Raw genomic sequence first — 13,708 nt, 5'->3', positions numbered from 1 at the left:
GAAGGCATGTCTGTGTTCCCAGTCTGTCTGACTCCGTCTCTTGGTAGTCCCCTCTTAAGCTTGTGTTTCTCCTGAGGGTGCCCCACTTAGCAGGACAGGTGCATGCACTTAGACTCATGAAACAGAGTTGCTTTATGTCTGTCTCTCCCAGTTCTCCATGAGCTCCCTGGGGGAATAAATCAGGCCCTTCCTAAAGATTTCAGGGTCCCATGGAAGCAGTGACACTGCAGTGGGGTCACTGGGCATTCACGGGACTCAGCCTCAGGCCTTCCACCCTCCCATCTGTGGACTGGCCCCACCTTCCCTGTTCACAGCCCTGCCCCTCTGTCTTCCTTCCAGGGATGACTGCAATCCCGTGTGCTTGTCTGGGTATCTTCCTGGGCGGTCTTTTGGTGAAGAAGCTCAGCCTGTCTGCCCTGGGGGCCATTCGGATGGCCATGCTCGTCAACCTGGTCTCCACCGCTTGCTATGTCTCCTTCCTCTTCCTGGGCTGCGACACTGGCCCTGTGGCTGGGGTTACTGTTCCCTATGGAAACAAGTGAGTACTGGCAGTGTCTGCCGCCCTCCCGCCTGCTCAGGGACCCTAGCACTCTCCCTCCACAGTAGGTTGAGGGAGCCAGCTTTGTTCCTAGTGACCCGAGGAGAGGCATCAATGCTGCCTCTGCATCTTACTCTCCACGTTGGAGAATCAGTAGAACCCTCTGGGCTGAGAGAGCAGACCTTTCCACTCAAAGGCGGGGAAGCCCTGGGGGAGAAGAGAAACCATTTCCTCCCTAGCACACTCACATCACGATTTTTGGCATTTGACTTTAGGAAAACTGTGAAGATAGAAAATAAAAATTTTAGTTCAAAATTCAGCTCAAAATAGAAGAAAGAATTGATTTCAACAATCCCTTAAACTATCAGAAGCTGTCATTAGGCTCACATGGCAATTATAGGAGCTGGCCCATGGCAGGTATTTTTAAGTGTAGCGGGGGAAAGGGAGAGAAAAAGGGAGGTGGAGGGAAGAGAGGGAGGAAGATAAGGAAGTTAGTTCTCATGGGACCGCTTTTCTTTCTTCCTAGTTTTTATCCCAAGACTTGGGACTAGAGTCCAGTGAGAATTGCCCTTAGAGGGAATTATGGGGAGTCTTAGCTATCCAGTGTCAATAGCTGTCCCCTTTTCCACACGGGACTGAGGCTGCCTTGGAAATCCAGCCTGGAGCATCGAGGCTGCAGCATGGCTGGCCTTCAGGTTACCAGTTTCTCTCTCCAGAGCCAGACTCTTCTTCCAAGCAGGCCACCCAGGCTGCTCCTACACTTGTGCCAGAAGATGCAGTGGAGCCAGGGCTTCTCTGCCACCCACAAGAGTGAGCAGGCAGAGTGGGAGAGCAGAGCACAGGCAGCTTTCTGTATGTCTGTGCACAATCCAGGCACCGTATGCCTCTCCTTCCCCTTTACACCACCACGGGATTGCCCCTTCCAATCCCCACCCCAGCCTGGCCCTCACTTCCTGTTCAGATATAGCTTCTTCCTGTTTGCACATGCTATGCATAACAGCTGTCTCAAGTAGCAGATTGCTCGACTCCCAAGTAGTAAAGTGTAGTGGTTAGGAGCACAAGGTCTCACTATAATGATGTTATTCTTCCATAAAAAAAATAAAAAAGTGTATATCCTACAGTCAGATGGCCCTGGTTCCAATGCCTCCTCTACCATTTATGAGTTCTGTACTTTTGGACAAGTCACTTAACCTGGCTGTGCCTCAGTTTCTTCTCTAAAGCCCATGGGGTTAAAATGAGAATAAATGAAATAATCCATGCAGTACTTTGAATAGTGCATGACACATAAATTGCCAGGTGTCGCCATCATCATCTTTATCATGAAGTGCTCTGAACCTTAGGAGACAGAGCTGAAAATAATCAGACTAAAGAAGAAACATTTCCTGTCTTCCAGAGCTAATACACTCACTCTACCCTTTTGCTCTTTTTTCAATTTGCTTGCTCTAGATAACTGTGCCTTTAATGATGCAAAGGAAAAATTAAAACATCTTAGTGTTATTTTTCTCAGGACATTGAATCAATTAGACAATAATGATGGAAGCCAGTCTGGTTGTAGCAGTGTAGCAAGTAAGCATCATGAGGCTTCCTGACTGCAGGGGAGGAATAAAGCAGAGACAAGAACCAGCCCAAAGAGGGAAGGAGTTAAATCCTCAGCGTTGCAGGCATAGGTGTTTGTTCAGGACGGGGGTAAGCCGAGGCCATAGCAATCAGGAGAGGCATCATGGAGCAGGTGGCCCTGAGCAGAGTCCCAACTGCCACCAGCCCAGAGGACACATCAATACCAGTGATCAAAAGCATCTTCCTCCTCACTTCATGAGAGGGGCTGGAGTGGACTCAGCTCCCATCCAGCCCACCACCTAAGCTGGCGTCATTGGCCAGGGCGCAACCCACATAGCTCTCAGCAGTGGCCCTGGGCTGCTCCTTGCTGGACAGGGAGGGTTAAGGTTGGAAAAGGAAAAGGGAAGGGAGAACCAGGTAACAATCCCATAAGCAGGGTACCATGCGACTCATCACAGCAGAGGCGAAAGGCTGTCACTGGGGTCATCTGATTCCAAATTGACCTGTTTCTAATGGCTTCCGTGTTTCCTTTCTTTTCCAGCACAGCACCTGGCTCAGCCCTGGACCCCTACTCACCCTGCAATAATAACTGTGAATGCCAAACTGATTCCTTCACTCCAGTGTGTGGGGCAGATGGCATCACCTACCTGTCTGCCTGCTTCGCTGGCTGCAACAGCACGGTAATGGGATGGGGCAGGGGATGGGGTAGGGGATTCAGGCAGCCAAAGTGGCTTAAAACCCAAGTTTTTGCACAGGTGGTTCCCCTTCCCTGTGACTTTTTCTTAGCTGTTGCCCTGCTGTAGTGGAAGATGTTCCATCAGCAGGATGAGAGGACTGATCCAGGTCTTCTTGCTAAATCAAGTGGGTTTGTAGGAAGTTTCATTGTGCAACTGGAAGTAAAAATTCAAAGGAAGCTGTATATATGGAACCAAAGGAAAATATGGTGGTTCAAGATGCTTGCAGAGTGTCAATGGAATAGGATGTCTGCATGGGTAGTGAGCTCCCCATCACCAGAAGTATGTCAAGAGAGGCTTAAAAACCATTTATCAGGAAAGACTTCTTCCAGACCTGAAACACTCTGACACCAATTCAGCCTCTTTCCTACCCAGTTCACTTTGCCATTTTCCTCCTGACTAAATGCCTCCCACCTCTTTCCATGTTCCTGACACATTTCTGGGAGGGAGGTAGAGTGCTTTTTCCTGCTTAGCATGGATTTTACAACTGGCTGTCAGCCCACAGCTTTCCATGTTCTCTCCCTGAAAACCTGATGCTAAGTGACAGGTCATCCAGTGGTGCTGATCCCACCTTCCAGGAGTCCTTGGCACCTGCCCTGCTGCACCCACACCACCACTGCCCTGTGCAGGCCCTCCCCATCTCTTGCTTGGACCTGTGCAGTAGTTCCTACCTGGCCTCCCAGGATGGCCCCTTATGTCCTGCGTTTTGTTCAACACTGCAGTCAGAAGGGTTTCTGTAACATAGCAAGTGACCCTCTCATGCTACTCTGTCAACTAGAAGATCAGTTCTAGGTGCCACGTGTCTTCAGCTCTATCTCCTTTCAGTTTGTGGTGTTCAGCTTCCCCCATACAGCCTGTCTTTTCATACACCTCCCTCCAGTTCGACAGGTCCTACTCACCAGTCAATAGCCTCCTCCAATATCCCCTCCTCTGAAACCATCCCTTCCCTCTTTTATCTTTGGCGTTCTTCTCTCTGAAGTCCTTTGGTACCTCTTTCTCCTAAATACACTGTTCTCATTTTATTACGGTGATTTGCTAGAAGTGTCTGTCGTCTGCTCTGGTCTTTGGATTTCTTAAGCAAGGGCCAGCACCCAGAAGCACTCCATGAATGTCTGTGCAAGGCATAATGGGAAGGAAAATATGAACCCCCAGTGGCAGCTTTCAAGGGACTTAGAGTTGAGATCATTAGCTGCTGCTTCTCCCTACATCTTATATCTTTCAGGAGTAGCAGTTTCTCTGAAAGAAGAAAAATGGATCATTTATTTTCATTTTCAAAGATTTCATTTTCCCTTGTGTTTAACATTTAGATCCCTGACCAGTTATCAACATTTTCTATAGAGAAAATAAATCACCATGGGGTGATGGGTGAGAGAAACTGATTTTTTAAAATTAGATGATAAAGCAATTTCTTTATGTGAGTGGAAATAAATTTTAAAAGAAGGGATGGGCCTTGAGAATGGTTCAAATAAAAATACAAGCCATTATTTTTCATGACAACAATTTCATTAACATTTTAATATTCAGAAAGTTACATTATAAATCAGTCTCGGTTATTGTCCTGTTATAAGAATTAAATTGACTCAATATAGTCTAGTGTCCTGAGACCAAACGAGTCTCTATTCCAGGGAATGCACTGACCAAAAAAGTTATCTTAAAAATTGCATTTCCCCTGATCTTGCATGTACAGGAGTCTTATTGAATAAGAGCCTTACCAGGCCCATCTATGGCTACATCCCGCTGCTGAAACAGCAAAGCTGGAGAACGCAATTATCAGACTGCAAGCTCCTCTGCTTACCTCTGGACCTACTGTTTATTCCCCCAGACACCTGCCTTTTATTCATGTTACTCAAGGCCTCACATTGTCTGCTGGGGTGTAGGTGAGGCAAGGACGGTATTCCCATGCAATTGCAATGCAGAGGTGGAGAAACCACCAGGCCCCAGAACTGGGATGGGGCATACTAATGCCTTCCCTGCAGAGGTAGACCTCTAGATGCCCTGGCTTCCAACAAGTGGATGAGGGATTTGGAGGCCCAGAGCAATGCTTATCCTGGAAAGGAGCCCTTGTGACAGTCTAGCCTTAAAAACAACCACAGCCATAAAACTTGCAGCAGCAGCAGCAAGGTTTGTCAAGAGCCTATTAAGGTCCAGGTAATGGGGCCTTCCGTGTGTCACTCGTGGCCCATGGCAGCTTGGCCCAGAGTCAGAGAAATCTCAGGCCAACATCCATAAATGAGTGAAAAGCAATTTAAATCCTTTAAATCTCTGCTGCAGCATTTTGAGAAAATGCCAAATGGTGGCTATATTCCTGGTGCATGTACTCCCTCCCTCTCCCCCTTTTTTCTCTACTCTTCTTGTCTCCAAGCTCAGGAGAAAAAAAAAAAAAAAACTCTTTGACAAGCTAAAACCTTTTACCTCCTTCTCCTTTTCACAGTGGCCCCCTGGAATTCTCCACCTTCCCCAATGTGAATTCAGCCATTCTTCCTGGTTTCGTCAATTCTTCCACCCATGGCCTCAACCCTGTGTATATTATCTCATTGATCCTCCCAGCAACCTTGGGAAATAGATGTTCTTTTTATTTCCTGAATACCGATGAGGTTAGTCACTTGGCCAAGGCCATGCAGTAGGAAGTGGGGGATCCGACTTTTGAATGTAGGATCTGTCCAATGTCAAGTACACATGGACACCAAGAAAGGAAAAATAGTGTCTTCTTCTGCACCTCCCCTAAGATGTCCACCTTTTTTCTACCTCTTCAAACATGGACTTCTCGTTTGAGACATTTATTTGGCCTTTACTATCTGGCCCTGGCTGCCTCTCCAGCCTCAACCTCCCTATTCCTCCCACCTTTTTTTTTTTTTTTTTCCAAGACAGGGTCTCGCTCTATCACCCAGGCTGGAGTGCAATGGCACAACCTCGGCTCACTACAACCTCTGCCTCCCGGGTTCAAGTGATTCTCCTGCCTCAGCCTCCCAAGTAGCTGGGATTATAGGCACACACCACCACACCGGGCTAATTTTTTACATTTTTGTTGGAGACAGGGTTTTTCACCATGTTGGCCAGGCTGGTCTTGAACTCCTGACCTCAAGTGATCCACCTGTCTCAGCTTCCCAAAGTGCTGGGATTACAGGCCCTCTCACCTCTTAAAGAGCCACTTGGTAAGTGGAACTTCTTGGAGTTCTCGCTGCCCCTGGGCCCTTGCACATGCTGTTTCTCTTATCTGCAGTAGTCTCTCCCTTCGAAGCTGTCTTATCTGTCAGGGCTGTCTCTCCTTCCCCGCTGCTGAGAAGCCTTCTCCACCTCATTGCTTCCTCCAGGGCTGTGTTAGTGCCCTTCCTGCAAACCACTATTGCCTCTGCTCGTGCCTAGCAAGGCTCTTACCTCGCCTGTTCTAATGGCTCATTTACTCATTAAGCTGCAGGGATAGGGGCTCTGTTGTGGACCCTTGCATTCTCACCGTCAGCCATGGCTCTGGATAAAGGGCCCAGGCTTTCTCAACACCCAGCTGGTGGCCCCGTACTGACCTCCGAGAGCCCCAGGGATCCAGGGGTAATACCACTCTCTTGTTTAGCAGTTGGCAGGTGGGTAGGTCAGAAGGTGCCAGTTTCAATACTAAAAACCTGATCCTTGCTCACCACTTACCACTTTATGGTTTCCATCAAGACGTGAAAATTCCCCGTAACTCAATTAGATGTAAATAAGTCACTGATCAGATAATTCTGATTATAGGGAAATCTGATTAGTGTTAGCAGTTTCCTGATAGTAAGCTTTTCTTCCTGCTCTGGATTGGATTTTTTTTTTATTTTCTTATATCTCCTTGAGTGATAGCAGTGGAAGTTTCCAGGCCTGCATTTAATGTACAACTTCTAATTCTTCTCACTGCATATGACCAGGAAGGGTGACCAAAAAAATTGTGAGTTAATTCTGTAAGTTTCCTTTGGCGTGAATGTATTGTCCAGATTGTTTCTGTACCTTTCACTTTCAGAAGTCATTATTCCAACAGAAGCATGTTAGTATGCTGCGGACTGATTGCTGGAAGTTGTATCCTTCTGATGTACTGAATAATTGACTAGGAAAAAAAAAACTTCCATCAGCCACCACTAGAATGTTGAAAGTCAGTATGAGTCCAGCACTGCAGTTTGTAGGGTACTAATGATAGATCACTAATTTATCCCCCCTATTCCAGGCAACAAATATTTATTGAGCACCTGTTTCAGCGAAATGCCAAGTAGGTTCTGTGGCAGGGAGGAGGACAGGTCCATTATGGACGCAGGCGCATGGTTCAGTGTGATAGGTCTCGATATAGGCTGCACATTAGGATCACGTGAGAGCTTTTAAAACATAAGGCCTGAGCCCCACTCTCAGCCCCACACCTTTCACCTTTCCGTGATCTCCCCACCGTGTCCTATGTTAGATAGCTGGAGCAAAGTGATTCTGATTCCCTTATTTTGGAGTAAGACCCATGTATCAGTATTTTTTAAAGCTCCTCAAGTGTTTTTGATATGTAACCAGGATGAAGAACTGCTGTTCTAATACAGGGCCTCTCAGTCACGGCACGATTGACATTTTGGGCCAGATAATGGATTTTCATGAGGCGCTGTCCTATGCACTGTGTGTTTAGCAGCATCCCTGGGCTCTCCCCACCAGATGCCACCCCTGCCCTCCCCACCACAAGTTCCGACAACTGTAAATGTCTCCAGACATTGCCAAATGTCCCTTGGGGGATATCATCGCCCCCAATTAAGAACCACTGCTGTCATAGAAGGGATGAGGCATGTTAAATTGTATCTTTCTTGAAAAAGGTCAGCATCTAAGCTGACACTGAGTATTCATCCTTCAGTCTTTTTCTTCTCACCATGACCATATTTGCCACTATAAAAACCAACTGGAGAGTTAGATGTGCCATATAGCAGGGGTCCCCCACCTCTAGTACCAGTACCAGTACTAGAGAAAGGAGCTCATATTTACTATAAAATGAGATGTCGTATTATTAATAGAGTTATGTCCAAGGGAGCACCCAAAGCAACACCTAACCTTACCTTACAATACAGTTAAGTGAAAAGAACACATTGTAAAATAATATATAGATAATAATCCCTTTTGATAAAGAAATATCTAAATATATGCATATCTTTGCATAAAAAATATTGCAAGAACATATAGCCAGCTATTCATAGATGGATACTTCAGGTTAGGGGCTGAAAAAGTAAATTTTGCTTATTTCAAAATTATCTAAAATGATTATCACTTTTCCAATGAGGAACAGATTTTTTTTAATTTAAAAAATCCAACATTAAAGGTTAGGTGGTTAGGTTCTAAAAGAGGGAAGCAGCTATGTAGACAAATCAGTGAACTTGCAATGTCAGGCCTGCTGGGTAGAAATTGACTGTGGGTGGGGCAGGGGTGGGAGGAGGGAGTGGGCATGTTCCCCACTGGGGGATGGGGGAATGAGACCCCCATCTCTGAAAAGATTAAAAAAAAAAAAAAACTAGCCGGGCAGGTGGCTCACTTGAGCCCAGGAGTTGGAGGGGGAGGCGTGGCAGGGCCAGGCGTTCATCATGAAGGGTAGTGGGTGTTTGGTAGCCAGGCATGGAAGGACATTCCAGCAGGAAGAGTGCACAGGCTGAGGTGTGACAGTTTGGACCTCATGGTGCAGGCAGGTTTGGAGTTGGAAGAGAGAAAGCTGGAGGGAGAAACAGAGGGGCCCCTAGTTCCTTCAGAGTTGTAGTCACACCTTTCACCTTTCCGTGATCTCCCCACCGTGTCCTATGTTAGATAGCTGGAGCAGAGTGAGCCTTTCTGCTCACCAGAGAACAACCCCCTTTCTCCCCTCAGCAGGAGAGAATTAAGATCTAACAGGACGTGCTCAGGCTCACATGCCACAGGTTACCGGGGTGCAAGGTGGGAGGAGGTCTTGCTTTCATGTCAGAATTTTTCTCCCTGGCCTTTATTCTTCAGCCAGTGACCCCACAAGGGAAGAAGAGATCATATTTCTTCTTGCAGTTTGTCAGTGTCCCCTTTGCCTTGAGCTTGTAGGTTGCCATTAGCACCCTTTGTGATGAGATCTAAGGGTTATGCCTGGAAATACCAGCTTTGGTTGAACCAATGAAGTGAAGAGAGTCTAAGCTGCAAAAAGACAGTAATAAATGACAGGAGAATGTCTGAGGAACGTCAGTGAATCATGAGAAAATCCATTTAGTGTCTGGGACACAGAGAAGTATGTTGCCATTCCAAGGAAGACACCCCACTTTATTGTGGTGGTGTCCCACGTTCTTTGCTATCTCAGCTATTAGGATATCAGGTGCAAAAGATCAAAGATCTCACAGGCAAAAGCAGGAAGAGTGCGTGGCCTGTGGTGGTACTCCCTGGTAAACTCCCTTTATGAATATTTCTAGAGACAGTCAGAGCCAGGCATGGTGGCATGCCTCTGTAATCCCAGCTACTCAGGAGCTGAGGAGGGGAGGAGCACTTGAGGCCCCAAACTTGAGACCAGCTTGGGCAACATAGTGAGACCCCCATCTCTGAAAAGATTTAAAAAAAAAAAAATTAGTCGGGCAGGTGGCTCACTTGAGCCCAGGAGTTTGAGGCTGCAGTAAGCTGTGATCATGCCACTGCACTGCAAACTAAGACTTCATCTCTAAAAAAGGAAAAAGAAAAGAAATTTTCATGTCTCTCTGGTAACTGCTTTCAAGGAGGAAAAGTAAAAACAGTATTCCAGGGGTGATCCTCTACCTTTCAAGTTTCCACAGAAGGCTCTTCATACAAATATCCCTATACCATCCTCTTAGAAAAATAATCTTTCCACCTAGAACTTTGCTTCCTTTGTACAATTAATAGGAATCGATCATCAGGATTGATTGTGGCGGGGGGGGGGAGGGGAGAACAAGCAGGAAACAACTTTATTTGCCAGTATTTTGAAACACTGCTGAGGAGTATCTTGTTCTTGTAATACCGGCTGTCAAAATGGCATGCTGACCGCTTCCTTCATCAATAGAAAACAAATCCAAGATTCCAGAGAGTCATTTTTCTATTTTTGTGGTCTCTAGCTTTATTGTAATTATTTATTCTCATCATTGTATGTGAATAGAAACATTTCTCAGTTGAAATTAATGACTGAAGGTGGAACAGAAATACAATTTTCAGTGATGTGCTATTCTCCTTTCATTGATTTATTTTATAACATTTTCAATTTTTAATAAATACATTTATATGATTCAAAAATCAAAAAGTATAAAAAGGAGGACGTGAGGGACTCTCCCTTTCACCTCTGTCCCCTGTTTACTTCTTCCTCGACCTGCCAAATAGACGATTGCTGTCCTTGGTTTCTTGTACATCCTCCTGGATTTTTTTAGTGCACATAAAAGGCCCTATTTTGGACCTCACTATTTTGTTTGGCTTTTTCAGTTAGTAGTTTACCTGGGAGTTATTTCTAAATTAGTACATAAGGAATATTCTTCTACCTTTTTTATGCCTGTATAATCTTCCATCGCGTGGACCTAGTAGTCTGTTTTTAACCAGTCTCTTATCAATGAGCATCCAGACTGCTGCAAAACTTGGGCTCTGACAAACCACATTGTGACTCATATTGTATATATGTCCTTTTGTGCCTGGGCAGGTCTGTCTGTTGGATATGTTCTCGTAGAATGGACAAGCCGGTTCCCCCTGTCCTCCAGGTCAACAAACTTGTCAGGTCTGTTCTGGGAGCTCAGTGGCCACCTTATTAACATGAAGTGTCATGGTACATTTTATTGACAGTAAAGCTAGATCCCACCACCCCCCAAGTTCGGATGCCAAGCAGAGAATTCACCTCTCCCAGAGAATGGCAAACCAGGAAGATATTGCTTTGCCTTTGAAATGGGGATGGAAAATGGGGGCATTTGCCAATTCTGCAATCATAAACTAATCTGAAGTCTGGTATACTTTCTTACTAGTTAATTGTCTTAGGGACAGCCAGAGAAAGCATTAGGGGGCATATCACTTCATTCAGATCATGGTAGTCTACAGGTCAATTCCAAGATCCACCTGCTTTTTGAATTGGCCAAATAGAACTATGCTATTGGGGTTTGGGGTGAGAATTAGGATACCAATCTTTATCATCCCCTTAGATTAGACTGCTCTCTCATATCTAGCTTTTCTCTAGATTTTCAAACTTCTTAGAGCTCAAAGCATTTGCAGGTCTAGGACTTCCCATGTAGGTGCCCAGTTACTGCCAGCTGAAGGGGTATCCCCTACTTCCTCTTTTCCCTTCGGATCAAAGTTGAAAACCCCATTGGTGGAAATCATCTCTCTGCACTCTGGGAAAGGTGAAATTACGTAAGTCCTCATCTGCAATTTCTCCTACCACACTCCGACATCTCAGTAGAAGATTACTCCTTAACGGCCTCACGACCTTGTGCACCCAGCTCCCTTAGCATAATGTTGAACAAATCTGGGCTCTTATGTCACATAAGCCCCAATAAAGGAACTTCCTACCCCTTGCCGTCTGACCTCAACCTCAGCATTTTCCCTTGGATCCCCTGCTGGAGAGGTTGCAGGGCTGCCCCAGCCTGCTCCCCATGTCTGGGACCACCCAGCCCATCCTGGTGGATTGACTCATCACATGGAAAAGGAAACCCATCCAAGTCCTTGCTCAGAGCACTCTGGCATCTCCTCCCCAGCCTCTTTCACAGCTCTCTATGAATAAATTAAATCTGAATAATACATTCAGATTTGCCTAGAACCTTTAGGAGAGATCCATCCATTTCCAGCTTTTCCTCTTGGATACCAACAAACAGACATTTTCACTGGTCTTGTGCCAGTGTCTGGCTTTTCTTCTGTCATTAACCCTAAATCATCCCATTCCTGTCCATTCAGCCTGGGGCTATCTTAGCCCCTTTTGGCTGCTATATCAAAACACTTTAAACTGCATGGCTTATAAACAACAAATTTCTCGCAGCTGTGGAGGCTGGGAAGTCCAAGACTAAAGTGCTTATGGATCTGATGTCTGATGAAGGCCTGCTTCCTGTTGCTAGATGGCACCCTCTAGCTGTGTCTTCACGTCGTGGGAGGGGCAAGGCAGTTCTCTGGGGCCTCTTCTATAAGGACACTAATCCCATTCATGAGTGCTCCACCCTCATGACCTAATCACCTCCTGAAGACCCCCCACCTTGTAATAGCATCACATTGGTGATTATTTTTCAACATATGGATTCTTGGGTCAAGGGACACCAAACATTCAAACCACGCACTGCTACCCTTTGTTTCGGCTGCAAATCCTATGGCAGCTTAACCCTGCTGTCTGCTCACCTCATTAACATGAACATAGACATCATGGACACATTTAGCTCACCCGGATGGGGCTGTGCAGGCACCGTGCCAGCTGTAGCCTGAGATAAAGATGTCTCATTGTATCCCATTCCATTAGTGCCATGATCACAGGATCCATTTCAGGAGGGATTTTCTACTTTTTAGGGCAGAGAGAGACCAGTTTCCTCTTTATGGTAAATATAATATAATTGAGCCATAGCCTAGGTATGGGCAAAAATAAGACCAAGATGCAGGCAGCAATTGCAGATGACTTGTTAAACCAAAGAAAGCTCACCGATCACATGGCACATTCAGAGGGTTCCGGCCTCACTCAACTCCACTGCCCGTACCACATTCCTGAGAGACTGCGTGCTACAAGTGCATAGCCTCTCAGGAACACTCAGGAATGTGATGTGGGGGTACTGGAATTGAGGGATTCCTGGGGTACTTAGCCAAACAAGACCACAGCCACCCACAAGGGGCCCATTTTTCATTTATGCCTAACTACTCTTTGAGTCCATATGGTTCTAAAAACTTCACTCCCAAATCTTTTTCCTCACAGACCACTGCAGTAACCAAAGAAGGATGGTTGCAAGTGGTTTGAACTAGGGCAGGGTTTGAGACAGATTTAGGACATGGCAAAATGAACAGAACTTAGGTATTCACTCAGTCAACATATATAAATAAATTAAATATATAAATATGTGTGTGTGTGTGTGTGTGTGTGTGTATAAAATCCGTGTTGTGAGCCAAGCCCTGTCCTGGATGGCTGGAGTAAATTAGGGAATACAGCCACAGTGGTCTCTGTCTTCATTAGCTTTAGTGTCGGGGGAAGATGAATTTGATGTAGGTATGTGAATGGGGGATTCAGAATTACTTCCTGGTTTCTATTAAGTTGGTGCAAAATTGCCGTTTTTGCCATTACTTTTATAGTCAATAGGGTGCTGTTACTAAGGTAAGAGGTGGAAGGAAAGGAGTTTGGAGCTCGGGCTGGGGCTGCGTAACTGTCAGGAAAACAGTGTTTTGAAGTAAGAGGAAGCAGCAAAGCAACATTTCCTCACTAGATGCCTCTGGCACAGGTGGGTGAGTCAGAGCTCAGGGGAACATCCCAGGAAGCTGTGCTGCATGGCTGCTCAGGAGATCTGATGGGCACTCTGGGATGTGGGGAGCCACATGGCCTGCTGCAGCCAGGTCACTAGAGGTGGGCGTGGCGCCGCCACTGGTCAGCAGGGTAGGCAGAAAAGAAGGCGGTGCAAAGTGGGGAGTGCTGGGACAGACTAGCACGTTCCGGGCATGTCTGTATGTCCATCCTCATGCCTGACCTTGTGGCCTTCTGGGAGCAATGGCCTCAGCTTTACTTTATAGAGGAGGAATACATAATTTTCTCTTTATCCTTCACAGTTCCCAGTTGGGACAGACCCCTGTAACCTAAGACAGATTAACAGGAGGAAAACAAAGGTTTAGAAACACGTATACATGATGTAGACACAGGAGATAGCCAGAGAAATGAGTGAATCTCAAAGAGGTGGCTTTGACTTCAGACTTGAATACCATGGTCCAGTGAAACAGAGAAAGAAGGGTGTGGGGAAGGCCAGTTATG

At 46.0% G+C, this 13,708-nt stretch overlaps 1 protein-coding gene across 12 annotated transcripts in view; it reads left to right on the top strand.

Moving 5' to 3' along the window:
- Positions 1-13,708, top strand: part of LOC105479340 (solute carrier organic anion transporter family member 3A1) — a 324,288-nt gene that overhangs the window by 281,076 nt on the left and 29,504 nt on the right. For all 12 annotated transcript variants that reach the window (XR_011626118.1, XR_011626117.1, XR_011626119.1 and 9 more), the window contains 2 exons: positions 340-538; positions 2,637-2,775. Coding sequence is in view for 9 of the 12 variants with exons in the window: in XM_011737283.3 (XP_011735585.2) it covers positions 340-538; positions 2,637-2,775 (338 nt within the window). In the remaining 3 variants the exon portion in view is untranslated. The remainder of the gene's footprint in view (positions 1-339; positions 539-2,636; positions 2,776-13,708) is intronic.

The sequence above is a fragment of the Macaca nemestrina genome, chromosome 7 (assembly GCF_043159975.1).
Source record: "Macaca nemestrina isolate mMacNem1 chromosome 7, mMacNem.hap1, whole genome shotgun sequence".
NCBI lineage: Eukaryota > Metazoa > Chordata > Mammalia > Primates > Cercopithecidae > Macaca > Macaca nemestrina.
This window is presented reverse-complemented; position numbering and strand designations above follow the sequence as displayed.